Source organism: Pantherophis guttatus, chromosome 12 (genome assembly GCF_059756535.1).
Source record: "Pantherophis guttatus breed Tessera chromosome 12, ASM5975653v1, whole genome shotgun sequence".
NCBI classification, from domain to species: domain Eukaryota; kingdom Metazoa; phylum Chordata; class Lepidosauria; order Squamata; family Colubridae; genus Pantherophis; species Pantherophis guttatus.
This window is the reverse complement of record NC_142074.1, coordinates 26,262,216-26,286,516: the sequence shown is the minus strand read 5'-3', so window position 1 is coordinate 26,286,516 and position 24,301 is coordinate 26,262,216. Positions and strand designations below refer to the sequence as shown.

The following is a 24,301-nucleotide window of genomic DNA, read 5'->3' as shown; positions in this document are numbered from 1 at the left end:
TAGGAAAGGAGATTTTGCAGTGTCCTTCCCCTGCCATGCCCACCAAACCACACCACGCCCACCGAGCCACGCCCACAGAACTGGTAGTAAAAAAAAATTGGATTTCACAACTGGCTGAATCCCCTCCCTGCGTCCCCCCCTCCCGCCCATCCTGAAGAACGAAGATACGTTGTGGAAAGTATGCTCTGTGTATTTCTTTTCAGGACATCTGTGATACAGGGTTCATCTGGTATAAATAAAGTATAAAATCTTACAAGTTGTTTTTTTTGTCATTATTTTAACAAAAATACTAAAAACTTATTAAAAGCTGAAATCAAAGTGGGGCGGGAGACTCTAGCAATCACACAGGATTCGGAAACACTGGTAGAAAGTGGAGATTAAAAACACTCATTTGGCGTGATAAAACACTCCTGGCTGAAGGTGGGTGGGGGGTGCCGCTGCACAGCCAGACCCGCGGGTAGGGGGTCTGTTCTGCCCCCAGCCCTGAAGAATGGCCCTTCCAAGTCCTCTGGGAAGCTGCTGCTGCTTCTCTCGTGGGGCTCAATACCGTCCGAATGGGTTGCTGCTCTGTTGGGGCTGCGTATCTGGGGGGCAAAGACAAGAGTTAGAGGCTGGGAAGGGAGGGAAAGAGGCGGGTGGGTATTTGGGGCAGAAGCTGGCTGGGCTTGGGAGGAGGAAGGCCCAGCACCAGAGGCGCCCCTGCGCAGGAGGTGCCAATTCCCTGACTCTGGCAGGACACAGCTCTTCAGCTCCCCTGCGCACGACAACTTCCCAAGCACAACTCTGCCGTGGCTCCCTGCACCCTCATCATGTGGGCGGGGCTCCTGCCTGCCCATGGATCATCTGGGCCCGTGGGAGTGGGGCTCACGGGGGAGAAAGGGATGGGGACAAACCCCCATGGGAGCGGCCCCTTTCTCCCCAGGCTCACAGGCGCCATGGCCTCAGTCTCTTCTACGAAGCTGCCAAAAGCCCTCAAATGCTGCAGGAGGCGCTGAAGCCATCACGGGGGCAGCCCCAATTCCCTCCCCCTTACAACCCAGCCTTTTTTTCCCGAGGCAGCAGGAGGCCAACTCCAGGGCTGCCCCACATGCCAGACGCCCAAGCGGGCCCCACCTGGGAGGCCCCTTCCTCGGTGGCTGCTCTGAAGCTTCTGCAGAGCCCCACGGTTGAAGGGCGCAGGGGGTCCTTTGCTCATCGAGTCAGACACCCAGCGAGTCACTGCCCTCCTCGGCCAGGTGGGGAAAGGAAGGCCTGGCAAGGGGAGGGGAGAAGCAGCCTCCTCCTCCGCCGGACCCTCAAGGGCCCTTGGATTCCCCCTCCCACGAAGCCCCCTCCCTCGCCTTCAGGACCACCTCTTCAGGAAGGCGAGAGGGGGAGCACCCCGAGAACCCCGCTCCCTTCCCCTAAGGCGGGGGGGCTGCAGCCCTGCCCGGCCGGCTGAGGGACAGGGCCCGGGGCCCGGGCCTTACTGGAGAGCTGCTGCTGGAGCTGCCGGACCAAGGCGGCCGTCTGCTGCTGCTGCTGGGTCTGCTGGAGGCCTTGCCGCTGGAACTGCACAGAGGGGGAGGCGTCACTGAGGGTGTGGGTGGGGGGGAATCCCCCCTCCCCCAGGGAGAGAGCCCGACTTACCAGGGGCTGCTGAGGAGTCAGGCCTTGCATCCCCAGTCCCGGCGGCTGGCCCTGGGCTTGGGGCTGAGGGACGGGGGGGACAGGGGGCGGCTGCTGGGGGGGCGGCTGCGGCTGTTGGGGCTGTGGTTGCGGAGGAGGCTGCTGTTGCTGCTGCTGCTGCAAAAAAAAAGGCGGCCGGAGGGAGACCCTTAGCCAGGGGCCCCTGGGAGCCACTGAGGCAGCCTGGACAACTACCTCCCCTCTTTTAGACCCCTCCCCTTTTGCCCCAGACTCCCAGCCCCATTGTCAGCCCCACAGACGGAGGCGCCTGCCGGGTCCCTGGCTGCTCACCCGGAGCAGCTGCTGCTGCTGTTGCTGCCTCAGGTATTGCTGCTGCTGCTGCTGCTGCTGCTGCTGCTGCTGCTGTTGCTGCTGCTGCTGTTGCTGCTGCTGGTCGGGCAGGAGCTGGCTGGGCCGGACCCCCGCGGGGACCCCTTGCGTGCTCAGGTGGTTGATGCTGCCCATCATGGCCGGCTGCTGCATCGGCTGATGGGGGAACCTGGAGTGCAGGAGGGGGCATCAGAGCGGCCTTTTTTAGCAGAGCCTCGGCTGGATCGGCTGGGGGTCCATGCCATCCCTGCAGCCCCCTCCCCAGGTACCTCTGTGCGGCGTTCAGGGCGTGCCCGTAGGCAGGGGCCTGCTGGTGCACGTATCCGCTGGGCCTCTGCATAGACCGGACGGCGTCGACGAAGGCGGGGTTGGCGCTGGGGTGGCTGTTCTGATAGGTCTGGCCGGAATACGTCGAGGGGACCATGGTGCTGGCCTGGGAGGGATGCTGCTGAAGGCCGAGGTGGGGCACCCCGTAGGGGGTGTAGCCCTGTAGGGAGAAGAGGGAAGGAGGGGCTGGGCAGGTGAGTTACTGCTCAACCGCTTCACACAGAAAGACGGCCGGTCTCTGGTGCTCCCACCGAACAGAGACCGGGCTCAGCCCCGCCAGCTGAGGGCTGGAGCTTCTTTCCCAGTTGCCCACCCCTGGAGTTTCCTGGAAGGGAGCCGAGGGCTCACCTGTGCTGGCTGCCCGGTTCCATAGGCTGGAGTAGGAGGCATCTGGCGCACTGGTGGCTGCCCCAGGATCCCCTGGCCTTGCTGGGGAGGCAAGAGAGAGGCATGGCACGGGCAGCTGCAGGGGCTATGGACCCTCGCCAGCTCTGAGACTTTTCCTTCTGGGCACAGATGCTCTCCCAAATTACCTTGGGCCGTGCTGACCGAGAAGTGGAACCATCAAGTCCAGGTTGCTCATCCTCCCCGTTCTGGATGAGCTGGAGGCTGCCCCAATAACTCAGCCACCTACAGGCTGAGGGGTGACGGGCAGGAGACCCTTTCTCGGGCGACCCGTACTCTGCAATCCCCCCTCCTGGGGACTTACCAGTTTGGCCTGCAGTTGCTGGCGCAGGAGCTGCCCCCCGGGCACAGGAGGTGGCGGCGGCTGCTGCCTATAGACGGCTGACTTATAGGAAGGGTCCATTCCCAGCATGCCCATGCCAGCTGGCAAGACCCCCGCGTAGGGGAGCCGGTTGGGCACCAGCTTGCCGATGGGCATGCGCACGGGCCGGTACGATGTGTCCAACCGAGGGCCGCCTGCAAGGAGAAGCAGCACCTGGTCTTTGCTGGGCGCCTCCAGACAGAAGAGGCCGGGGGCCACAGCTCAGCCCCAGCCAGCGCCCGAAGCCCTGAGGGAGGTTGGGGGCAGCCCAACAGGGAGCCCCTCTGCTCTGCTGGGCTCCCTGTCCTGACTCTGCTGGGGAAGCCGCCAAAATCCAGACTCGGGGAGAGGGCAGAGGGTTCCACCCCCCGAAGAGACACCAGGCTTGGACCGACCTGCTGGGAGGGGCTGGTTCTGGGCATAGAGGCCCACCGGAGGCTGCCCGTAGGCCAGGCGAGACATGGAGTTTCCCGGCTGGTGATGCAGGAGGTCGGTGGGGATGCCGGTACCATAGGAGACGCCCCGGACCGCATTCATCGGGTATTCCTGCCAGGAGAGGGGGTGCCCAAGGCCGTGAGAAGGCCGGCAAGGCAGGGGGAAGAGGCTGAAGGGCTGGCCCAGCCATGTGGAGGGTGGGGAGGGGAGACTCACCTCGTTCTTGCTGGCAGTCTGGGCCCGTTTCTTGCTCTTGCTCTTGCTCTTGTTCTTGGGCTCCGCTGCGGAGCTGCCGGTGCTGGCAATGGCCTTCTCCGCCTTGGCCGGCTCAACCGCCTTCTTCTCCGGCTCCAGGGCCACCGGGGTGGGGGGCTCCTCCTCTTCGGGAGGCAGAGGCAGTGGCTCCAGGTAGTAGCTGCGGGGCTTGGGCTTCAGGTGGGTGTGATAGAGGAGCAGCCGCTGCTGCTCTTCGAAGCGGGACACCTTGCGGTCCACCCGCACCGTCCCGAACCAGCCCCAGGACAGCGGGGCAGAGTGCTTCAGGCCCTCGAAGAGGTCCCAGGGGGAAATCTTCTGCTTGGTGGAGACTTGTAGGCCCTGGTGGGGGCGGGGGGGGGGAGAGGAAGGAAAGACAGCCATGGGAACTTGGTGGTGGGCTCCGAGGGCTGCCCACTCCTCATTCCGAAATCTGCCAGTCCCGCAGCCCTGTCCCCATCCCCTCCCAGCAAGAGCCAAAGGGGCCCGGCCGGAGGTCCAGAGAGCCACTTGCCTCCTTCTTGAAAATGGAGTCAAAGCCGGCAATCTTGTTGCCTTTGGTGTCGATGAGGGAGCCCTGCGGCTCACAGGTGATCACATCCCGGGTCTGCTTGGGCAGGGGCAGCAGCTGCCGCACTTTCTCCAGGCTCTCCGACTGCCGGTCGCCCAGCTCTTTCTGCAGAGGAGGGAGCCGTTCCAGGGAGAGCCGTTCCGGACCCTGCTGGCCTCCAGGGCTGCCCTAAGGGAGCTGCGCCATCACCCCAGGTGTCCCATCTTTGATCCCGGGGCTCTGGACAGGGGCCCTGGGCTGGCTCCCTCCTGCCCGCTTCCCTCAGGCGTCAGAGCTTCACCCAGGGGGAAAGAGAAGCCGAGCAAGAAACAGAGCGCCAGGGCAGCCCTTCCCTCCCGGGGGGAATGGGGGGAGGGGGCTCTGGGTTACCCGCAGCTTCTTGACCAGGTTCATGTATGCCCGCTTGTTCTCCTCCATGCTGCCTTGCGAGATGCTGGACATGTCGGCGGCCAGAGTGCCGTTGATCAGCACGCTGAGCATGTCCAGGACGGTGGTGAAGAGCTCACTGGAAGATCAGGGCCGGAGGGGAAGGGCGGTCAGTGAGGGCCGGAGGTGGCAGCAGAAGCCCCATTGGCTCCGCCAGGCTTTGTGCAGGGAGGGAGGGAGGGCTGCCAATTCACACGGCCCCTTGTGGCCTGGGAACCGCAGCCCCTCTCCCGCTATGAACAGGGGAACGTGGGACGCTCCTGAGGAGCAGGAGCCCTGTGCCCCAACAGACCTGCCGAGGGGCCGGGGAGGGGGGGTGTCCCAGGGGAAGGACAGGCTCACTTGTTAGACTGCATGTCCACCGTGCCGCTGCTGATGATGTCCAGGAGAAGCACTGCCCACTCCGTGGTCTGCTGGGTGCTGCGCTGCACCGTGTCAAACATGCCGCCCACCTGGTGGGAAGGACCACATGAGCCCCCTTCCCACAAGGCGGCCGAGGGGAGCAGAGGAAGCAAGGCAGTCTTCCCCGTACTGGACAGGGGAGCCAGCCCTTTTTGTGCCCCACAGCTCACCAGATTCAGCCGCAGCTTCAGCGCCTCGTGCATCAGCTGCTTGGCTTTGCAGTCGTCCTGGTACTGGTCTTCCCGCCAGTTGGTCACAATCTAAGAGGGCGGCGATGGGAACAGCCCTCCCTCAGCAGACAGAAGCTGCTGGGGCGGGGGAGGCTGGGAAAGGGAAGTCCCCCCCCCCAGGAGGAAATGCGGCCAGAAAGCCACCCTGGGATTCCTCCGCTTACCTGCTGGACTTGGCTGTACAAGGAGGTGAGGAGGCCCTCGCGCTGCTCGTCCTGGCCCTTCAGGCAGGTGAGCACCAGGGACAGGAAGGGCTGCTGGCTCAGCAGGGTCATGCTGCAGGCAAGGGCAGAGGTTGGGTCGGGCTCACAGGGGCTTCCCTCCCCCCTCCATCTCCCTCACCTCTTCTGCTTCTGCCGGTCTCTCTCCTTGCGGGACGAAGAGCCCAAATGCTGCCCCTTCTCCAGCTCGTCCCCCGCTGCCTTCAGCACGTAGCCCTGCACGGAGGTGGGGAGCTTGGCGATCAGAGGCGCCACCAGCCACACTCCGGACCGTTCCAAGGAGCTGGATGGGCGAGAGAGCAGGGTCAGGCCGTCCTGACCCCCCCTCCCGCCTCCAGCCCCCTCCCCGCCTCCCCCGACCTCTCCTGACCTAAGGACAGGCTTGGCTTTGGGGTTGGCTGGCATGAGGTTGGGGCAGCTGCCCAGGCTGACGATGCCGTTGGTCTCGGCCGACTGCTGGAACACTTCAATGGTGGCCTTGGCGATATTCTCCAGGAGGGAATTCATCTCTTGCTGCAGGAGGGGGTGGAGGGGGTGGGGGAAGAGTCAAACTGTGAAGCCCTGGCAAGAGGAGACGAATTCCCAGGCCCCTTGACCCCCCACCCGCCCCCGGCCTCCCCCAGGGACCTCAGCCCTTACATTGCTGGCCGTCTGCTTGATCATGAGCTGCAGTTCGAGCAGCGACTGGCGCATCGTCCACTGGTCCAGGTTCTGCAAGGAAGGCCGGCGGACATGGCTGTCAGAGGACGGCCCTGCTGTGGGGCCAACCCTCCCACTGACTTCTTGCCCTTCTGAAGAGCCGGAATTTCGTGGCACCCCCCATCCCTGTGCATCGTGAAAAGAGCCGGTCCCTCCACCCCACCCACCCCGGTGCCTGCAGAGGCCAAAGCCCCCTTCCCCCGGCTCCAGAAACCTGCAAAATGCGCTTGATCCTCTGCCGCTGGGGGTTCTCGCCCTCCTCGCTGTCGAGCAGCCGATGAGGGTAGCAGATCAGCTGCATCAGCCGCTGGGCCTGGGTGCTGCTCAGGACAGGGTCCTGCAGGTCGTTGCTGTCCTCGCACAACGACTTCAGGCATCGCTCGCCCACCCATTCCTGTGGACAGAGGGGGAGGGGCGTGCCAATGACCCTGGGGGCCTCCGGCTCTGCCAACCAGCCACACCGACTTGACTGCACCCCACCTTCTGAGGCCCCGGGACCAAGGCTGGCAGGGATCTCCCCACAGGTACGTCTGGGCCACAATGGGGCTTAGCACCAGGCCCATCCGAGGAGCTGCACTGCCCACCGATGACCCCAGGGTGAGCTCACTGCAAGGCCAACGGCTGATAAAATGTTACCCCCGTAAGGGCCGCCGGTCTCACCTGCTGGCAGATGCTCCTGAGGACATACTTGGCGTAAACATCCAGGCTGGCCGTCTCAATAGAAACCATCCGGCCAGCTGGCTTCTTGTCTTCATCCAGGAGATCGTCCACCCCTCCCGGGTGGGAAAAGCCAGAGCCCTTCAGTTCGGCATCCCCTGCAACCAGGAGTGGGACTAATCCAGTGGCCACCAACACTCCCTCCCCCCTTTCCCGGCTTTGTCCAAGCACGTACCCAGGACGAAGACGGCCTTCAGCACTGCAAAGACGGCCCCGTCCACGATGCGATTCTGGGAAGCGGCCAGCAGGTGCCTGTCGCAGGACGAGCGGATGCCCACCGAGGGCTTACCTGTGGAGAGCCCGCACTTTCAGCCCTGGACTGACCGACACCAAGAAGGCGCCCCAGTCAACTGTGGGAGAGCCCAGGCCCAACGGCTTACTGCTATCCTGCTGGCAGGGATTCAGCTGGGGGGTCTTAAAGAGGTGCAGCAAAATTCGGCAGGTCAGGCGGGCCCCAGGCTCCGAGTCCTGTTCACTGCAGGCTGCAAAGAGAAGGGCAGGCGGGTCAGTGCTGGGCCTCTCTCCCGGACTCCTTCGGATGGTGTCCCAGCCGGATGCTCACCAGCATTGAGGAGAGAGGGAATGGCTGCGCAGCGGATCAGATCCTCCAGAAGCAGACACTGGCGGGCGATGAGGATGGCCACAAAGGTCGCCAGGGAGTCGTGGAAGGACAGGTCGCTCACCTGCAGGTAAGGAGGAAGGCAGCTCGGCTGAGCCTCTGCCTGCATTACCATCTACACGGGCACTGCTGGGAGCGAAGCCAAAAGCCAAGGCCGGAAAAGATCAAAGTTACCGCCCGCTGGCTCCGGGGGATGCACCTGGTGGCACAAGGGGCCCTGCAGTCGAGCCCGGAAAGCGCCCTTCAAGCACATGCAGCCCTCTTTGCCAACGGGTCCTCCTCGGACATTACGCCCGCTCGGCAAAACCTCCCTCCCTGCCCTGCCCTTACGTCCACGTTGCAGAGGAGGTCGTTGAAGCCGCACGTCCCGTTGTTGGAGGAGCAGCACAGGGCCTTCAGCACTCCCAGCCACTCGGCACTCAGCAGCTTGCAGTAGCCGGTCAGCTCCGCACACAGGATGGCAATGTCATTGACCCTGGGCGGGAGAGCAGGGGCCGGTGAGGGCCTGGCTGTCTTCCCAAGGCTATCAGCCAGGAGCTACCGAGAGGTCAGACTCGCCCAGCCAGCCTGGAGGTGTGCACGAAGCCCCCTCTTCGAAACGGGATTCTCAAGAGGCAGAAACGGCCAGAATGTCGAGGGACAACCAAGTCTGGCTAATTCAATACATCAAGCCGAAACTAACATGAGGGGTGAATCCAGCCTTTAGCCTCAGGAGCTAGGAAGTGGGGAGAAGGCAGACAAGGGGCCAGGCCTCCCGCCTCTTCTCCTTGCCCGTGGGCTCCCTTCCTCTGCCCTCTCCCCAGGGAAAGAGGCATCAGCAGTTCCCCCGCCCATGGCACATCGCCTGGCCTGGCCTCACCGGTCCGGGTCGTGGTGCCCCACGCAGACGTGCATCAGGGCATTGCAGACGAAGCTGTAGCGGTTGGCTGGGTTGTCTGCCAGGCTCTTGCCCAGGTTGGTGTAGGTGAAGTTGTGGGCAGAGGGGTTCTCGATGGTGTCGATCATGAACAAGGGTTCCCACAGCATGTTGGAGTCCGAGGGCTCCACGTTGCAGTAGATGGTGTTCTTCACCTTGGAGCAGAAGTCGCTGCGGGGGAAGCAGGAGGTGAGGCCTGGGCAGCCCCAGCCGGCCCGGGAGGGTCTCCAACAGCCCCCTCAGGGGAGAGGCACGGAGGGAGCTAGCAGGCCTGGGCCGGAAGAGGCTGGCGGGAGGGCCACAAGCGGGGCAGGGCACTGACCTGAAGAGCTCCCCAAATTTACTCTTGAGGTGGCTGCAGGACGTGTACAGATCGTAGAGGTAGGCCAGGATGCAGCGCTCAGCCGAAGAGCCATCCGAACGGTTCATGCCGTGCTTCACCACCCCGCACAGCCTGGGACAAAGGAGGGAGGCACATGGTAGAAAGCTGGGGGACGGGCTGAGCAGGCCCTGCCCCTCACCCCAACAGCCCCCGAGGGAGCCGATCAAGGAGCGTGGGCAGCCTCCCCTAAAGCTTGCGGGGCGAGGCGTGTGCCCAGGGCTCACCCTTCGAAGACCTGGGCCATCTGGTCCTGGTTGAGGATAAGGCAGGAGTGGTAATGCCGCAGGACGGCCACGATGCACAGGCACAGGCTGGTGGTGTAGCTGCCCACCAGGTCGGAGGACTTGAGCAGCAACTCGGCTTCTACCACGCTCAGCTCGTTCAGCAGCTAAGCAGCCAACCAGGATCAGTCGGGGGGAGGAGGGGGGAGGAAGATGGACAGATCAGCTCACAGACACTCTCCAGCCCCACTTGGGGTGGGAGGGCTCGAGGGGCGGGTTGGAGGAACGGCTGTGTCTGGGGGGAGCCAAGAGGAGGCGAGCAAGTCGCCAAGGGAAACTGCAGCTGAAGTTTGGGCCAAGCCCTTCGGAATGGCTCCCTCGCACTTCACGGCAAAAGAAACGTTCCTTGCGCGCCCTGCCTGCAGCTGCGTTCCGCTTGTGCCCGTCTGTGCTTGGAGACTCGGAGGGCCTTTGGGTGAGCACTTCAGCCCAGCGTTGGGCTTCCAACGGGACCTCGCGACCCATCTTGGCCAGGGACAAACGCTCTTTCTCTCCCGAGCAAGCCCAGGGCGGGAGCCTCGTCCTTGCAAAGAGGGTGGGGGTGGGGAGCCCTGTCCTGTCGACCCACCTGGATGGCAAAGTCGATGAGCCCGCTGATGTTGAGCGAATACTCCATCAGGTCGAAGATGAACTGGATGTGCTGCACCAGAGGCAGGTGGTAGGACATCCCTAAGGCAAAGCTGGTGATTTGCTCCAAGACGTTGCGAGATACCTGGAGGAGGAGGAGGAGGAAGCGTGGTGCCTGGCAGTGCCCCCCTGGGATCCCCAGAGCCCAGCCCCCTCCCCCCACTGCTGCTCCCTCTCAGCCCCTGACCCGGCCGGAGGAAGGTACCTGAGAGGTGACGAGGTGCTGGTCGAAGTGGGAAAGATGCTGGAACTTGGCAAAGATGTCCTCTGCGGTTGGGAAGGCCTCTGGCTTGTTCCTCTTCCTCTTCTGCCCTTCCTCTCCCCCTGCCAAGGGAGGCACGTAGTGATGACCTCTGCGGGTCCCAGTGGCTTCCTCCGAGCCCTTTGGCCTGAGCGGCCCCACCAACCTGTCTCCGCTGTGCTTTTCCTGTTCAGCACCTTCAAGATGTCTTTGCTGATTCTTTTGATGGCATGCCGGGCCTCGTCGCGCTGCTTCCCGACTCCAAAAAGGACCACCAGACGCTGGTTGCACTCGTGGCTGCTGGATTCCTCCTGGGAAGGCGGGAAGGAGGGGAACAGCAGGTCCGGCTGCTGGGGAGCCGTGGGGAGATTCTCCGGCCACCCCCACCCGGAGGCCCTTTCTTTCGGAGGGGAGGCGCCTCCCACTCACCAGGCCCCTTCCCTCCCTGCACGCCCAGCAAACTGCAGCTCTTCCCCACTGCCTGCTGCCCGGCTCGCCACCTCTCACCTGGGGAATGGGGAAATGTGTACAGTACTGGATGTGCCGAGGCTGGTCGTAGAGGGCGGCCAACGTCCCATCTGCCCCCCGGTCCTTCTCAGGGTCCAGTTTCTCCGGGGAGGGGCTGGCTTTGGACTCACAGTGCATGGAAGGAGAGAACATCTGGCGGGAGGGAGGAAAAAGACAAGAGAGGTGAGGAGTGGACTCTGCATCTTGGCAGGGAAGACTCTGCCCCCTCGAAGGCAGCCCCCAGCAGGCCGGGCAGGAGCATCCTCCACCAAGAGCTTCTGCCTCTCTGCATGGCTTCCGCTCCGCTTGAAGCCCTCCCAAGGTCCCAGGCAGAGGAGGCTGGGCCTCTTTTTCCCCCAGGCAAGGCACTGGAGGGCATCTGGAGAGCATCTGCAGAGCATCTGGAGAGCGGTGGCTCTCTTGGGGAGGAGGCAACCCAGTCTGCCAGGGAAGGAAAGAGGGAACTAAGGCGGCCTCTGCCACCAGCACTATGGGCTCCCCAGAGACCAGCCAGGATGCCTGGCCAGGCCCTACCGAGAAATCGGTCTTCTCCATGTCGTCAAAGATGGCACTGGAACTGTGGTCGATATCCATGTGACACTCCGAGAGGCTGGCATCCTGGCAGAGAGATGACGCGCTCCCTTCAGCACCCTGCAGCTGAAGCTGCCCAGCCCCCCCCGCCCCCGATCAGAAGGAGGAGGGGCTTCCATCTCAAACCTCCAGCTTGATGCCGTGGCCGCCCTCCCGCTCCTTCCGGTCGTGGTGCTCCTCCGCAGCATCGTCAAAAGGGGAGGCGGGACGGGGCCCATGGTCGATGGCCAGGTCGCCCCGCGAGATCAGGGCGCACATGTACATGTTGGGCGAGAAGACGTCGTGCCGGATCAGCTCGCAGAAGAGCAGCACCAGGTTGAAGAACTCGGACCGCTCGTCCTCGCTGCTGGGGTCAGCTGCCAGGGAGGGAGGGAGGCATGAGGGTCCGGCCGGCTTCTGCCCAGCCGTCCCCGGCCCGACCCCCTCCCTGCTCCTCAAGCAGGACGGCCGGCTGGGCATGCGGAGGAGCCGGGGGTGCGTTTGCTCCGTACTTAGCATGGGGGCCTGGGTGTCCAGGAACTGCATGAGGACCTCTTGGAAGACGGGGGCGCTCACTGCCGACAGGGAACCCGACGAGATGGAGCCCTTTTCGTCCACCACTTCTGAGTCGCCACAGCGCTGAGCACGAGCACAAGAATAGGAGGCAGTGAGCCCCGTGTCCCCTGGGCCCTCCCGAGCCCACGCTTGGCCCCCTGCAGCAGAGCTTCTGCTGGAACAAACACCCCACTGGTGGGACTATTCCCGTAGCCTCTTCTCCTGCAGGGACTGCCTGCTCTCAGACCCGGGAATCTGTCATCGTCCCCCCCCTCCCTTTTTTCTAGGAGAATCCGCATTAGAAGTTTTCACACACCCCAGTCTCTGGCGTTTAGAGCACCATCACCGCTGAATATTTCACAGGCTTTATTATTCTATTTCAAATGTTTTAATGTTTTATGATGGTTTTAAGGTCTCGCTGAAGAATTTACACCGGATGTCATGTTCGCTTGTGTTTGCAGAACGTTCAAATGAACTTCATGGACTGAGCACCAGGTTTTGGGGGATGAAAACAGAAATTTGTAAAGCACTTTGAGATCAAAATGCCTTGGCCAGAAATGTCCAGCCTTGTCCATGGCCACTGGGCTGACCAAACAATCCCGGTCAAGTCAGAATGGGACATTGAAGTCCAACGGACGTTTCCTTTTTAAAGGAAATATTCTCCCCGCCCTCCTGGCCTGCTGAGAGATGCCACCTCTGCCAATCCCCACGGAAGCACCGCTGGGCTCACCTCGGCCTCTATCTCAGATTGCCGCTTCTCCAGCAGCTTTGCCACCACCATTGCCCGGTGCCGTCCTGACCGCTTGTGGCTCACGGCCCACTCGCAGAGCAGAGCCACCACGGCATCGTCATCGGGGGAGATCTGCCAGGAGAGGAAGTGGGGTAATCTGCTGGAAGGGCCGGCCTAACCTTCTCCCTGGCCTGCAGGCACACTCCAAGGCAGCTCCCCAGGGCCACGGCTTCCTTGCGGCACTGCATGGGGGAGGCCGTCAGCTGAAGAGCCGGAGCGCTTCCTTCAGCCTCCTCACCCCCAAGAGAACAAGCAGCCTGCCCTGAGCTGCTTCCCCCAGTTTAGGCTTCGCTCTCAGCAGCTGCAATTCAGGCACAGAGACTAGGAGGACCACGGAGGCTCCCTCAGCCACCAAGGGGAGATTTCTCCTCCACTGTAAATTTTAAATGATTTAAATGCCCTTTTAAATGATTTCAGCTAGGAGCCTTGACTGCCTCCTGGCAGCGGGGATTCCAACCTGACTGTCCTGAATCAAATGTTTTGTGTGCCAACACAATGTGTGCCAGAGGACACAGGAGGCATCCTCTGGTCCTGCCCTCTTCCTGCTAGCTCCTATTTCCCCACAGCTGAACCCAGGCAGAAAAGCCCCTTCCCCCACCTCGTGGCTGTCCTTGCTCGGCCCTCCCCCGAATATCCTGTTGTACAGAGAATCCAGCGAGTTGCTGAAGTCCGAACGCTCGAAACTGTGACTGTCAAGGACTTCTAAAGTGTGGAGCACCCGGCTGATGGTGAACCCTGGAAGAGAAAGGGGGAGATCAAGACAGGGAGCCCCACTGCCCACAGAGCAGTCCAGCTGCTCAGGCACAGGTGCAGCCAGGGAGTGGGGCAGAGTCGGGGCAGGGGCTACCTGCGGTGGCTTCCTGGCATTTGTCGAAGGACCAGCGGACTTCCACAGCCTGCCCACGCTCCTTGATCTGCTGCTCCGTCTCCCGCAGCCTCGCTCGGACCTGGCAAGGAAGCGGCATCAGAGGAAGAGCCTGGAGGCTGCCAGGATCCTGAGCCAACCGGGGAAACGGGGAGGGAGCAAGCCTGGCACAGCCCCTCCCACAGTCCCGGGTCAGCCAAGAGGTGGGCTGCTGCTCACCTGCTGTATGAAGCTGGCGTTGACCCCTGGCATGGGCAGGTTTGAGGGGGCAATGGGCAGGTGGTCGAGGGGAGAGCCCGTCTTGATTCTGCTGTCAGTGAGGGAATAGTGCCAAACAAGGGCGCTGGGGCAACACAGGACAATACTCTGAAGCCAGAGGAGGAGGAGGAGGAGACAAGGAGGAGGTTGAGTTCTCTAGGCCGCCGTGCTCGAGGGCAGTTCGAGCGCTCAGAGCTCAGCTGGTCAGCCATTTCCACGGTACTCTCTGATCCCCAAAGCCAAATGCTCCTTGCGTATCCACACCCCCCCCCGGGCTCCTCTGTGTCTCTGGCGGTGAATCTGCTGGGATTCTAAGGGCAGCTCCTGTCCTCAGCACTGGGCAGTTCTGAAAGCAGCCCCACTCCTGAGGCTTCCTACCTGCCTTCCTCCGGCTACAATGAGCCAGCCAGGGAAGTCCTCCCTATGCTCCTTCGGAAGGCCTTTCCTCTCAAAATGCCTCTGGCCTCCGCCCCAGCCCTGCGGGACCCCTGCAAAGAAGGCGCTTGCCTGGAGGATGCAGCTGAGTCCGAAGACAACGGGGCGATGCTGGGGGCACAGCAGCAGGTCGCTGAAAGGGCTGGCGGAGGAGTTTCCCGCAGCCGGCTGGGGAGTCGGGGTGGAGGGGAGCGCAGGGGCCGCCTGAGAGGGAAGGTGGTGAGCTGGGTGCCCACCGCTGGCGTCCAACAGAATGGCAAGGCGGCGGGTGCAGAAGTAAGCCAGGCGCCTGGACAGGTAGGCCGACTGCACAAACTCACTGGAATACTGTGGGGGAGAAAAGAGACCAGGGCTGGAGGCTGCGGCATTAGCTCAGCCCAGAAGCCCACTGCTCTCTGGGGCCTCACAACCCACCGGGCGTTCCTTCCAGACCCAGCGCACCAGCTGCCGCCCTCCATACTCCATGCCGCTGAAGTGACGTAAGGTGCCCATCCAGCTAAAGCCCTCCCTTCCATACAGTTTTGGTCCCGCTTTCCTGTTTCAGCCCTGGAGTTTCCCCTCTCCTAAGTTTGCCTGGGGAGGGGGGCTGACCTGCAGGAGCAGCGGCAGGAGCAGCTTCAGGAGCTCGTCTTCACCGGGCCGAATCTTCTCAAAGCACTCAAGCACCCAGGTCAGGAACTCGTGCCGGTCCAGCATCCCATCCTGGAAGGAGCAGGAGAGGCACACTGAGAAGGCTGGGGGGGGGGGGGCGGCTCAGCTTGCCCGTCTTCCACCCATTTCCCACTCAAGGGAACCCCGCCAGCCAGTCTGCGGCCACCTCCCTTCCCCGCTCTCACCTGGAACATAAACATGGCCAGCTTCTCATTGTAGTCCCACTGCTTGACCGAGTGCTCCACCTCCTGGGGCATGATGCTGGAGGGCGAGCCGCAGGCTTGTGCCAGCAGCTGCCGGTGAAAGTCGGCGATCTTCTGCAGCTGCTCCCACAGAAACTTGGTGATGATCTGTGTCCACTCTAGAAAGGGAGAGGGGCCGTCAATGGCAGGGATGGGGCCGGACCTGCTGTGGGACTCAACATGCACAGGAAACAAGGGAGACCATGGACAGCTGGGGTGGTGGTGTGTGAACAGACTGTCCTGGTGATTGGGGCGGGGGGGGGGCAGCAGAAACAGTTGTCATGGGAGGAGGCCGAGAGAGGCCCAGTTGGAGGCCGGAGCAGCAGCCCTTACCGCTGAAGGGGTCAATGACATGCCGCTTCTTCACCTTCGTTTCCGTAATGGCAGCGTAATAGGCACAGGTCATCTTGATCAGCCAGGCAGCTCTCATCACGGGCACTGCGTACTTGGCCAGGTAACTAAATATCTCCTCCTTCTTGCTGAAGATGGGCACCTGCCAGGGAGGCCGATTCACAGACAGTTTGGTCAGAGACCTAGCCAGGAGGAGGGCTAGGAAACCAGGCATCGGGTCACCTGCAGCCACCGCTCTCCTCACAAGAGCCACCCCATTTCACTGGCCCCATCTCGTTCTTTGGTCTCCCTCCACAACCCCTGCTCCACGACAGGGCTGAGAACTCCTGCTCATCCCACGCATTCTGCCCTTGCCTAACTCCCTTCTCCACCCGGGGCTCCTCACTCTTGGCCCAAGTCCTTGCCGAAGCCGTCCGACACTAATCCATGACGGTTTACGGATGCTCTGGGTCTCCTGGCCTCAGCCACCCCTTCCTTAATGCACCCCCTCTTCATCTAGGGAGCCTTGGCAGCGCGATACCTTTTTAGCCAGGTGGGTGAGGGGTTTGGTTCCAGCCAGATCATTGAACCAATTGTTAATCGCGCTCTGGGAGCGAGCCGTCACTGGCCAGAAGTTGTCCTTTTGGTTCACCTGTGGTTTCCGACGGCCAGTGTCAGGCAACGTGTTGCAGCGCAGCTTTTCGGCAATGATGCTGCTGAAGTTGGAGCTGATCTGGAGGAGAGGAAAAGGAGCTTTCAGGCTTCTCCAGCCACCCCGTGGAAGCCCCGTCCTCACGAGTAACGGCTCGGCTTCAGCGATGGAAGCGCCTCCACCTCCACATGGAGAAGAGCCTCCTCTGCAGCCTGACGCCGGTGCCCTCTTCCTCTTTATGAGGCTGCGTTTAGTGACACAGTGCCATGACGGTCTCAGCATCCCTTCGCCAGCTCATTGCTGCTGCCCACAGCTTCACCCCAATCCAAAGACCAGATTCGGGATGGGGGAACGGCCAGCCAGCATTTGCAATGCAGATCCCAGGATCCCTGCCCCCCCCCATTGCAAACTTTCAGCTATGGGTGAGTAACACGGGAAGACGGGCCCCACCTTGAGCTCTTGGGGGGGGTCCACAGCTGTAGCCCCCAGGGCGGTCCACAGGGGAGGCCTCACCTTGGCGGGGTTGAAGTTGACGTTCTTGGCGCTGCCGTGCTCGTCCCCGGAAACAGCCGGCTGGTTGTTGAAGCCCTGCTTCACGTTGAGGGCCGTCAGCTCGTCCTGGGGGAGGAAAGCCAGAGTCAGCCAGGGTCGGTCAGCAGCCCCTTCCCCTCCCCCCCCCGTCTCCCCCAGGGCCCTCCTGCAGGGGCAGCCCCTCCCCCCCAGGAGACCCCACGGGCCACAAGGCGGAGGGAGGGGCGGAGGGAGGGCCGGGGGGATCCCGGGGCTTCTTTACCACCCAGACACCGGCTGGATACCGGCAGCAGGAGGCGGGTCCCGGACAGGGCTCGCCCAGCCGCCGGGGGGGGAGGGGAGGGGGGTAGGAGGGGCTTAGATGGAGCCTCCATGGCCAAGAGCAGCCAGACCCCAACGGGGGGGGGAGGCGGGGTCCCGAGCGCCACGGCCGCCCCCCACCCCCACCCGGACCCTCGGCGGCGGCGGCGGCGGCGCCCTTCTTCCTCCGGGCCGCGGGGGGCGCTGCACCGTCCGCCCTGGCCGCAGGGGGCGCCGTCCCGGCCGTGGGCTCCGGCCGCGCTCACCTCCTTCTGCTTGGGGTCCTGCGGGTAGACGTCGGGCGGGCCCAGGCGCGGCCGCTTGAGAGGCCGGTGCTCGTAGCTCAGCACCCCGAAGGCCGCCATGGCCCGCCAAGAGCCGCTGCCGGCCCGCCCGCCGACCAGACGCAGGCCCGGACACCGGGTCGGCGGCGGCGGCGGAACCAGCCGAGCCGGGCCGACGGCTGCCGGAAAAGGCCGAGCGCGGGGTCGGGGCGGGCGGGCCGCGCCGAAGCCTTCCGAGGGCCGCTCGGCAGCGTAGGACCCGGGCGGCGCCGGAATGGATCGCGCGCGGCTTGCGGGGGGCGCGGAGGACAAAAAGCGGAGCACCGCCGCGGCGGTCGGAAACGATGACGCGCCTGGCCGGGGCCCTCCCTTTTCGCCGCCGCGCACGGAAATTGCCGAGGGCGGACGGAGATGCCCGAGGACGGCGCGGCGTCTCCCCCTGCAGGCCGAGCTCGGTCACTGCAGCGCCCCGCAGTCCAACAGGTCGAGGCGGAGTCGGAGCCTCACCTGTTGGGTCACTTGGCCGGTTGATGCATTTAGAACAGAATAGAATTTTTATTTTATTTGTAATGGATGATGAATTTGTTTTATGTTTTGTTTTTAATTTTTTTTAAAAAAATTTTTTAAAAAAGATTTTTTATTGGCCAAGTGTGATTGGACACACAAGGAATTTGTCTTGGTGCATGAACTCTCAGAGTACATAAAAGAAAAGATACTTTCATCAAGAATCATAAGGCACAAGGCTTAATGATAGTCATAGGGAAACAGTCAATATGAATCGTAAGGATGCAAGCAACAAAATTACAGTCATACAGTCATAAGTGGGTGGAGATGGGTGATGGGAACCCTGAGAAGAAGAATAGCAATACTGTCTTAGTAGCTAATTTGACAGCGTTGTGGAAATTAGTTGTTTAGCAGAGTGATGGTGTTCGGGAAAAAACTGTCCTTGTGTCTAGTTGTTCTGGTGTGCAGTGCTCTATAGCGTCGTTTTGAGGGTAGGAGTTGAAACAGTTTATGTCCAGGATGCGAGGGGTCTGTAGATATTTTCACAGCCCTCTTTTTGGCTCGTGCAGCATACAGGTCCTCCATGGAAGGCAGGTTGGTAGCCATTGTTTTTTCTGCAGTTCTAATTATCCTCTGAAGTCTCTGTCTGTCTTGTTGGGTTGCAGAGCCAAACCAGACAGTTATGGAGGTGCAGATGACAGACTCCATCATTCCTCTGTATCAGCAGCTCCTTGGGCAGTTTGAGCTTCCTGAGTTGGCGCAGAAAGAACATTCTTTGTTGTGCTTTTTTGATGACATTTTTGATGTTGGGTGTCCATTTTAGATCTTGCGATATGGTAGGACCTAGAAATTTGAAGGTCTCTACTGTTGATACTGTGTTGTCTAGTATTGTGAGAGGTGGAAGTATGGGAGGGTTTCTCCTAAAGTCTACCACCATTTCTATGGTTTTGAGATTGTTCCGGTTGCACCATGAGGCTAATTGTTCAACCTCCCGTCTGTATGTGGATTCATCATTGTCTCGAATGAGACCGATAACTGCTGCAAACTTCAGTAGTTTAACAGGTGGATCGTTAGAGATGCAGTCGTTGGTATACAGAGAGAAGAGAAGTGGGGAGAGCAAACAGCCTTGGGGGGGCCCTGTGCTAATTGTGCAGGTATCTGATGCGATACTTTAGGAAGCCCAGTGTGGAGACCTGCCAGGGCAAGATCGCCCCTCCCCCCCCGCCCCCAATTTGTCTCATCCTCTGGGATCTGATGCTGGAGGGAAGAGAATGGCTGCACAGCAATAATCCCCAATCTTTTGGCTGAAGCCACTAAAAGTTTCCAGGCCGGTGGCTTTGCTGCCAGAGAAGAAGCCGAACCCCCCCTCCAGCTTTGGCTACCTTGTTCTCTTCTAGATGCTCTCATGGGGTTTCCCCAGATGTGCTCAACCCCCCCACCCCCGAAAGCAAAGCCAAGGGCATCTCCTTCCATGGGAAATAACGGGGCGGGACATTCTCCAGGAGACAACCCCCAGAAGGTGGTCCTGCCATGGCTGGAGGGTGGGCGAGCGAGGGGTCTCCAATGCCACTCTTCCCTCTTACAGCCCTGTGAAGGGAAGAGTCCGGAGGGCCTCCTGCTCTGGAGGATGATGACTCTGCCTCACTGGCTTGGGGGCAAAGACTCCCAATGGTTTCAGCCACCTCTGGAAATCCCCTGGCGCCTTCAACACCCCCAGGATTTCACGCCACAAATTTTCCACAGGAAATGGGTGACGGCGGAAGTGATGCGTTTTAGCCACAGATAAAGTTTCATCTCACATCTCCCCTGTTTTGAGGCGCGCTCTGAACAGGCAGTTCTGGAGTAGCAGCTCTTTCTTGTGCCGAGAATGAGGGTTTTGGGCCACCCAGGGACCCTGCTTGGACTCCTCTTGCTGCTGGTGGCCCCAGGCGAGCCGGCGACAGGCAGCCCCCAGGCAAAAGGTACTGGCCCCCTTGCCTGCTTCTCTCCATAGGGGTGTGGGAGGCCTCGCAGGGCTACCTTACAAGAGGACCCCTTCTCAGCCCAGCCCAGGTGGGAGGGAGCCCCGGCTGAGCACGGTGGAGGTAAGGGCCGCCGCTCTTTCTTCCTACAGTGGATTGCATTTGCCACAATGGCGATTACGTGATCTGCGACTGGGGCAGCCAACAGAAGCCTGTTCACAACTACTCTTTCTACTTCTGGTAGGCGCCCTCCGCCCTTTTCGCCCATGGGGCTGCTCCCCCCTTTCTCAGCTCCCCTCCCTCCTTCACCCTTTTGCCTCAAGGTAGAGCTGTCCAGGTCCTCCCTCCGGCTCTCCCTCCCATGCCAGGGATGGGGCATTCCTACCGCTGTTGAGCCGGGCCTCCCTCAGAATCGCTCCTCCTGCCAAAGGCCGTGGGCACCTTCTCATCCTCAAGCGGGCAGCAGCGCCTACCTGAAACCAAGCAGGCCAGGCAGGGCTGGTGAGAGGCCCTTAGGAAGTGGCAGGGTTGGAGAACGCCTGGAAGGTCTTTCGCGTTGCCCTTCGCTTCCCATCTGCCGATCGGAAAGGATGCAGCTTTCTCTCCTCTGCACAGGTTCGAGCTGCTCAGCAAGCCTTCAGAGTGCAAAGATTACATCCAGAAAGACGGGCTCAACGTGGCCTGCCACATCAGCAATTACGACCTCTTCAACTCCATGGGAATGCACCTCAATGACAGTCAGGGGCAGACTGTTGTCCATCAAGAGCTACGTCTGAGTAACAGAGGTAGGGATGAGCTCCTGCACGGGGAATTCAAAAGCAGCAGTCGGTAATTCAGGAGCGGAGAGGAGCAGCTTCCCCAGTGGAGCTCACTGTTGCGCTCACTACTTTGAGGAGTGGCCATTTCCTCCCTTGGCTCGCCCTCCGGCCGATCCCGGTTTCTGCTTCACCTGCTCATGAAGACGGCTGGGAAACGGGCAGCCGAGGGCTCCGGCGGTCCCAGAGGCTGCAGGTCACAAGGACACTTAGTTTCTCCGTTGTTTTTTGGGTGGCTGATTTTGTGGTGGGTCGTTTCCCCCCTCCCCATAACATGCAGTTTAAATTCCTTAAAAAAGGAAAAGGTACCAATTCTTAGGAAGCCGGTGGGCTCTGTCGGCCTCTGACTCTGCTGTCCGCAGCTGGCCTGTGACCGACAGGGAGGCGGTTTGGCCTGTGGGGGAAGAGGCCGGTGGGTCAGGCTCCCTCTGAATTCTCTCTTAGTGAGACCTGGCAGGCCTTTTAACCTCACCTTGAGCAACCTGAGCAACCACCAGCTACTCCTGACCTGGAAAACCCCCTACGAAATTCCCGAATGTTTGGAACACCTTATCAGATACAAGAGCAACAAGGACACAGAGTTTATGGTAGGGATGTTGCCCTGGTGGACGTCTTAGTGGCTGGACTCACATCTGGTCACCGAGAAACCCACCGCATTAGGGCTGAGGGATGAACCCAGTCAGTCCCAAAGGGCATTGAACAGCTGTCTCCCTTTTTCCTTTGGAGCCCAGCCTCCCCCTGGCTTGTTTGTGTGCTTCTGTCCTGGTTAAAAGCTCCTCCTGTGCCAGCCAAAGCCCCCTGGCCTTCGGGCATCCATCCGGGAGACAAACTTTGGTGCTGGAGCTGGGCTTCCTCCCATTAGAGGCATGGCAGGATATGAATGTTTGCCTTGCTTTCCAGGAACACTCCATCGTAAATAGCCTGAAATTCCAAATTCCCAGCGTGGATCCTGAGAAGCGCTACACCTTCTACGTCAAGAGTAAACGGAACAATAATTGTGCAACCACAGATCTCTGGAGTGAGGAATCCGAGCCTGCCTTCTGGGGAAAAGGTGAGCGGGGAGGACAGGAAGGGGTTTCCACCTCCCAAGAGTCAAGAACGGGGAACAAGAAGAGCATCCAGCCTGCTCTGCTCCTGGGCACCTCTCCTGCCTCTGGAAGCAGCCGTGGGGAACCCTTCTCCTGGTCTACAGGCACCTCTTGTCCTTTAGTTGGGTGTGCGCAGCAGACTGAGGGCTACCCAATTCTCAACAACTCTCGTCAGCTCACAACAGTCAATTACAATGAACAAGATGAAAGAGGGCAAGCGTGATAAAGCGAGGGGTCTGGGTGAAGAAACCCTGATGGGTGGGATGTGGGTGGAACTGCCCAGCACAAAGGGCCGTGGAGCTCCTTCAAAACTTCAGTCCCTTCCACCTGTGTCTAACCCACCTGTTGACTGTTACAGAAGGCATAGAGGTCTGTGGCAATAGGCCAGGGGTGGGTTCTAAATTTTTTTACTGCCGGTTCTGTGGGCGTGGCTTATTTTGTGGGTGTGATGGTCATGTGACAATTATTTAGGATTTAGCAGAGGTACTGGTCTACCAGGCTTTTAACTGCTTGCAGAGCCATTCTGGCCTACCTGTTTGTTTTTGGAGTGCACTGGTCTACCATCACACTGCCTTTTACCGCTGATCAGCTGTAGGGCTGTCCTTTGAAGTGCCGAAGCAAGAGTTTAAACAGTTTTTTGCCGCTCTGCCACCACCGAGAGCATTGGAAGCCGCTTTCAGGCAGCTTGGCCTCAATTGCCAGTCTACCACCACCGAGCGGTTGACAAGGAGCGGATCGGTTCTAGCCCATCAGTTGGGAGGCTTCTTGGCTTCTCAATTTAAAGCTAAGGTGTCTTGTTGTTTTTTTTCTCTTCTTTGTCAAGTGAGCCCTGATTTTTTCCTTCTAGCCGATCAGCTGGGACTCGGGAGGCAGAGAATAGATGGGGGCGGGGCCAGGCAGAGGTGGTATTTACCAGTTCTCCAAACTACTCAAAATTTCCGCTACCGGTTCGCAAGAACCAGGGAGAACCGGTAGCAACCCACCACTGCAATAGGCTATCTGAAATGCCATCACAGGGGAGCATCACTCCCAGGGGAGCCAAACTCAAATGGGGAATACACAAGTCCTGGCTGGGTTTTTCCTCCCCTCCATGGGCACAGTGCTGCTGGGTCCCAGCTGCCCCACTCTTGGAAATTTTGGACTGTCTTGGACAGGTGGTTGGACAGTCAAAAGTTTGTCAAACTTCGGGTGATGTGGGAGAACGCCTGATCTTCACTCTGGCAGAGGAGCTCCAGGAGAAGATAATCTGTTTGCTTTGCCGCGAGTCTGTGGCGATGGAACACCTTCCTGGCTACAGATGGAGAGATGGAGGCAGCCGAGCTGCTTCTCTGAGACCCTCACCTGGCTTCCTCCTTTGCAGAAGATATGTCCCCCCCTTTGCTGGCTTCAATAAAGACCATTGTGATTCCGTTGGGCTCCTTCCTCATTCTGATACTGCTGCTCCTGGCCTTGCTGCGGATGGAGAGGTGAGCAGGGCTGTGGGGGAGGGGCTTCCAGGTTGGAACTGTAGGGGGGGGAATCGAGGCGTCTTGCCCCAGAGCCCTGGAGAGAGAGAGGGAGAGAGGGAGGGAGAGAGAGAGAGAGAAATGTCCCTGTTCTCCCCCTCCTCTTACTCCTCTCACTCTGGTGGGCTCCTTGAGGCAGGGCTGGAGGTAAAACGCCTCTGGGCCCCATCCCATCTCCTCACCAACAGAGTGTGGGTGGTCCTGATGCCCAGAATCCCGAACCCCAGCAAGAAGTTTGAGGATCTCTTCACTGCGTATCAAGGCAATTTCTCAGTAAGTCCAGCAAAGCTTACGGGACATGACTCGGCTTCAGCCTCCCAGAAAAATCCAGGTGATTTTCTGCCGGAGAAGGCGGCCTAGGAGGGCCACCGCAGCTCAGGCTGGGCTCCGCTCGTCTGCAGAGGGCCTCAGTCCAGGAAGGAAACCAGGCGCCTGGGGAGAGAAGGGCCCCTGTCTTAGCTTTGGGGTGGGGGGTGGGGAAGGCGGGTGTCTTTCCAACCTGTCCTTTCTCTGTCAGGAATGGGCTGGAGTCTCCAAAGACGACGTGGAGACCTTCAAGCCCAACTATTATGAGGACATCTGCGCCATCACGGAGCTGCTGCCCAGCGGGGGCTACCTGTCTGCAAGCAGCGAGCCCACAGCCAAGAGCGGGGGGCCGCCTGACCCATTGCCAGACCCTCCTCCCAAGACCAGCCCAGATCCTGCAGCGCTCACCACCTGAGTTTGCACAGGGAGCCCGCGTGGAGGGAGGGAGCCCTGCCTCCAGGGCCCCAAAGGGCCCCCCCACCTGCTTGTAATGGGATGGAAGAGAATTCCGTCAGGAAAGGAATAGCACAAGCTGGCCCTGCTGAAAGAATGTCCTGCAAGCGCCTAAGCTGACCTCTGGGCGAGCTTTTCCCTTCTACATGGGCATCCCTGTAGTGCCCATTGCCTCCACCTCCCGCGTCTTACGGGGCCGGTATTCTTCTGCAGGGAGGTGGGGGGGAGTGTCTGGCGTTGGATTTTTCTTCAGCCATGTCATCCCACCCAGGCGGCCTTGACTTCCCACTGACTACTCCTGCTTTCTTGCTGCTGACTGAGAGGGTGCGTGTCCTGTACTGGAATAAAAAGGCCCTCGGCCATTCCGTCTCTTGCCTCCTTCGTCTGTGCCTCCCAGGGGTCCCGTTGGATCCCAACCCCTGGCAACCTGGGTCCTAATTCGATGGTTGAGCTGTTGCATCCCAAGGCCCTGGTCACTTCGCTGCTTCTGCGCCCCAAATTCTTAATTACCGGATTCCCATCGATATTCGTGCTGCTCTCAAAGCTAAAGCCCTGGAACGCGTCTTCATTAAAGGTGCTGACCTGA

The 24,301-nt window shown here is 60.6% G+C and overlaps 2 protein-coding genes across 12 annotated transcripts; one reads left to right on the top strand and one right to left on the bottom strand.

The window, feature by feature from the left end:
- Positions 1–172: 172 nt before the first annotated feature.
- On the bottom strand, positions 173–23,388 carry MED12 (mediator complex subunit 12). Of its 9 annotated transcripts, none has more exons than XM_087877634.1 (45): positions 23,250–23,388; positions 22,793–22,993; positions 16,482–16,586; positions 15,858–16,049; positions 15,320–15,479; positions 14,930–15,105; positions 14,685–14,795; positions 14,166–14,420; positions 13,620–13,766; positions 13,383–13,482; positions 13,134–13,270; positions 12,476–12,607; positions 11,703–11,829; positions 11,338–11,567; positions 11,155–11,238; positions 10,621–10,773; positions 10,280–10,424; positions 10,078–10,196; positions 9,814–9,957; positions 9,189–9,352; positions 8,905–9,036; positions 8,526–8,753; positions 7,997–8,141; positions 7,610–7,730; positions 7,428–7,529; positions 7,223–7,336; positions 6,991–7,145; positions 6,545–6,724; positions 6,271–6,342; positions 6,002–6,144; positions 5,753–5,914; positions 5,575–5,686; positions 5,351–5,440; positions 5,121–5,230; positions 4,722–4,857; positions 4,296–4,457; positions 3,743–4,123; positions 3,487–3,637; positions 3,035–3,246; positions 2,674–2,754; positions 2,268–2,485; positions 1,960–2,167; positions 1,630–1,785; positions 1,470–1,551; positions 173–584 (listed from the first exon to the last, which is right to left on the bottom strand). In XM_087877634.1, the coding sequence occupies exons 5-45, from the start codon at positions 15,414–15,416 to the stop codon at positions 541–543; spliced, it is 6,018 nt and encodes a 2,005-aa protein (XP_087733760.1). In that variant the 5' UTR covers positions 15,417–15,479; positions 15,858–16,049; positions 16,482–16,586; positions 22,793–22,993; positions 23,250–23,388; the 3' UTR covers positions 173–540. The 9 variants fall into 9 exon arrangements, with proteins under 9 accessions (XP_087733760.1, XP_087733761.1, XP_087733754.1 ...); XM_087877635.1 differs by having other exon boundaries at positions 1,630–1,782; XM_087877628.1 differs by lacking the exons at positions 22,793–22,993; positions 23,250–23,388 and adding an exon at positions 17,066–17,452.
- On the top strand, positions 17,429–24,301 carry IL2RG (interleukin 2 receptor subunit gamma). Of its 3 annotated transcripts, XM_060683943.2 has the most exons (9): positions 19,318–19,548; positions 19,701–19,788; positions 20,164–20,333; positions 20,808–20,950; positions 21,264–21,414; positions 22,041–22,240; positions 22,606–22,917; positions 23,145–23,229; positions 23,474–24,301. In XM_060683943.2, exons 1-8 carry the CDS (start codon positions 19,455–19,457, stop codon positions 23,193–23,195), a joined length of 1,209 nt encoding a protein of 402 aa, XP_060539926.2. In that variant the 5' UTR covers positions 19,318–19,454; the 3' UTR covers positions 23,196–23,229; positions 23,474–24,301. The 3 variants fall into 3 exon arrangements, with proteins under 3 accessions (XP_034297632.1, XP_060539926.2, XP_060539927.2); XM_034441741.3 differs by lacking the exon at positions 22,041–22,240 and having other exon boundaries at positions 17,429–19,548; positions 22,812–22,917; XM_060683944.2 differs by lacking the exons at positions 19,318–19,548; positions 19,701–19,788 and adding an exon at positions 19,923–20,049.

Coding starts and splice junctions, on each gene's coding strand:
- IL2RG (XM_060683943.2), top strand. CDS start 19,455: ATGAGGGTTTTGGGCCACCCAGGGACCCTGCTTGGACTCCTCTTGCTG. Junction 19,549..19,700: donor AGGCAGCCCCCAGGCAAAAG/GTACTGGCCCCC, acceptor TTCTTCCTACAG/TGGATTGCATTTGCCACAAT. Junction 20,951..21,263: donor ACAAGGACACAGAGTTTATG/GTAGGGATGTTG, acceptor CTTGCTTTCCAG/GAACACTCCATCGTAAATAG.
- MED12 (XM_087877627.1), bottom strand. CDS start 17,164: ATGGCGGCCTTCGGGGTGCTGAGCTACGAGCACCGGCCTCTCAAGCGG. Junction 13,483..13,619: donor ACGCCAGCTTCATACAGCAG/GTGAGCAGCAGC, acceptor CTTCCTTGCCAG/GTCCGAGCGAGGCTGCGGGA. Junction 2,486..2,673: donor GAACCGGGCAGCCAGCACAG/GTGAGCCCTCGG, acceptor TTCTCCCTACAG/GGCTACACCCCCTACGGGGT.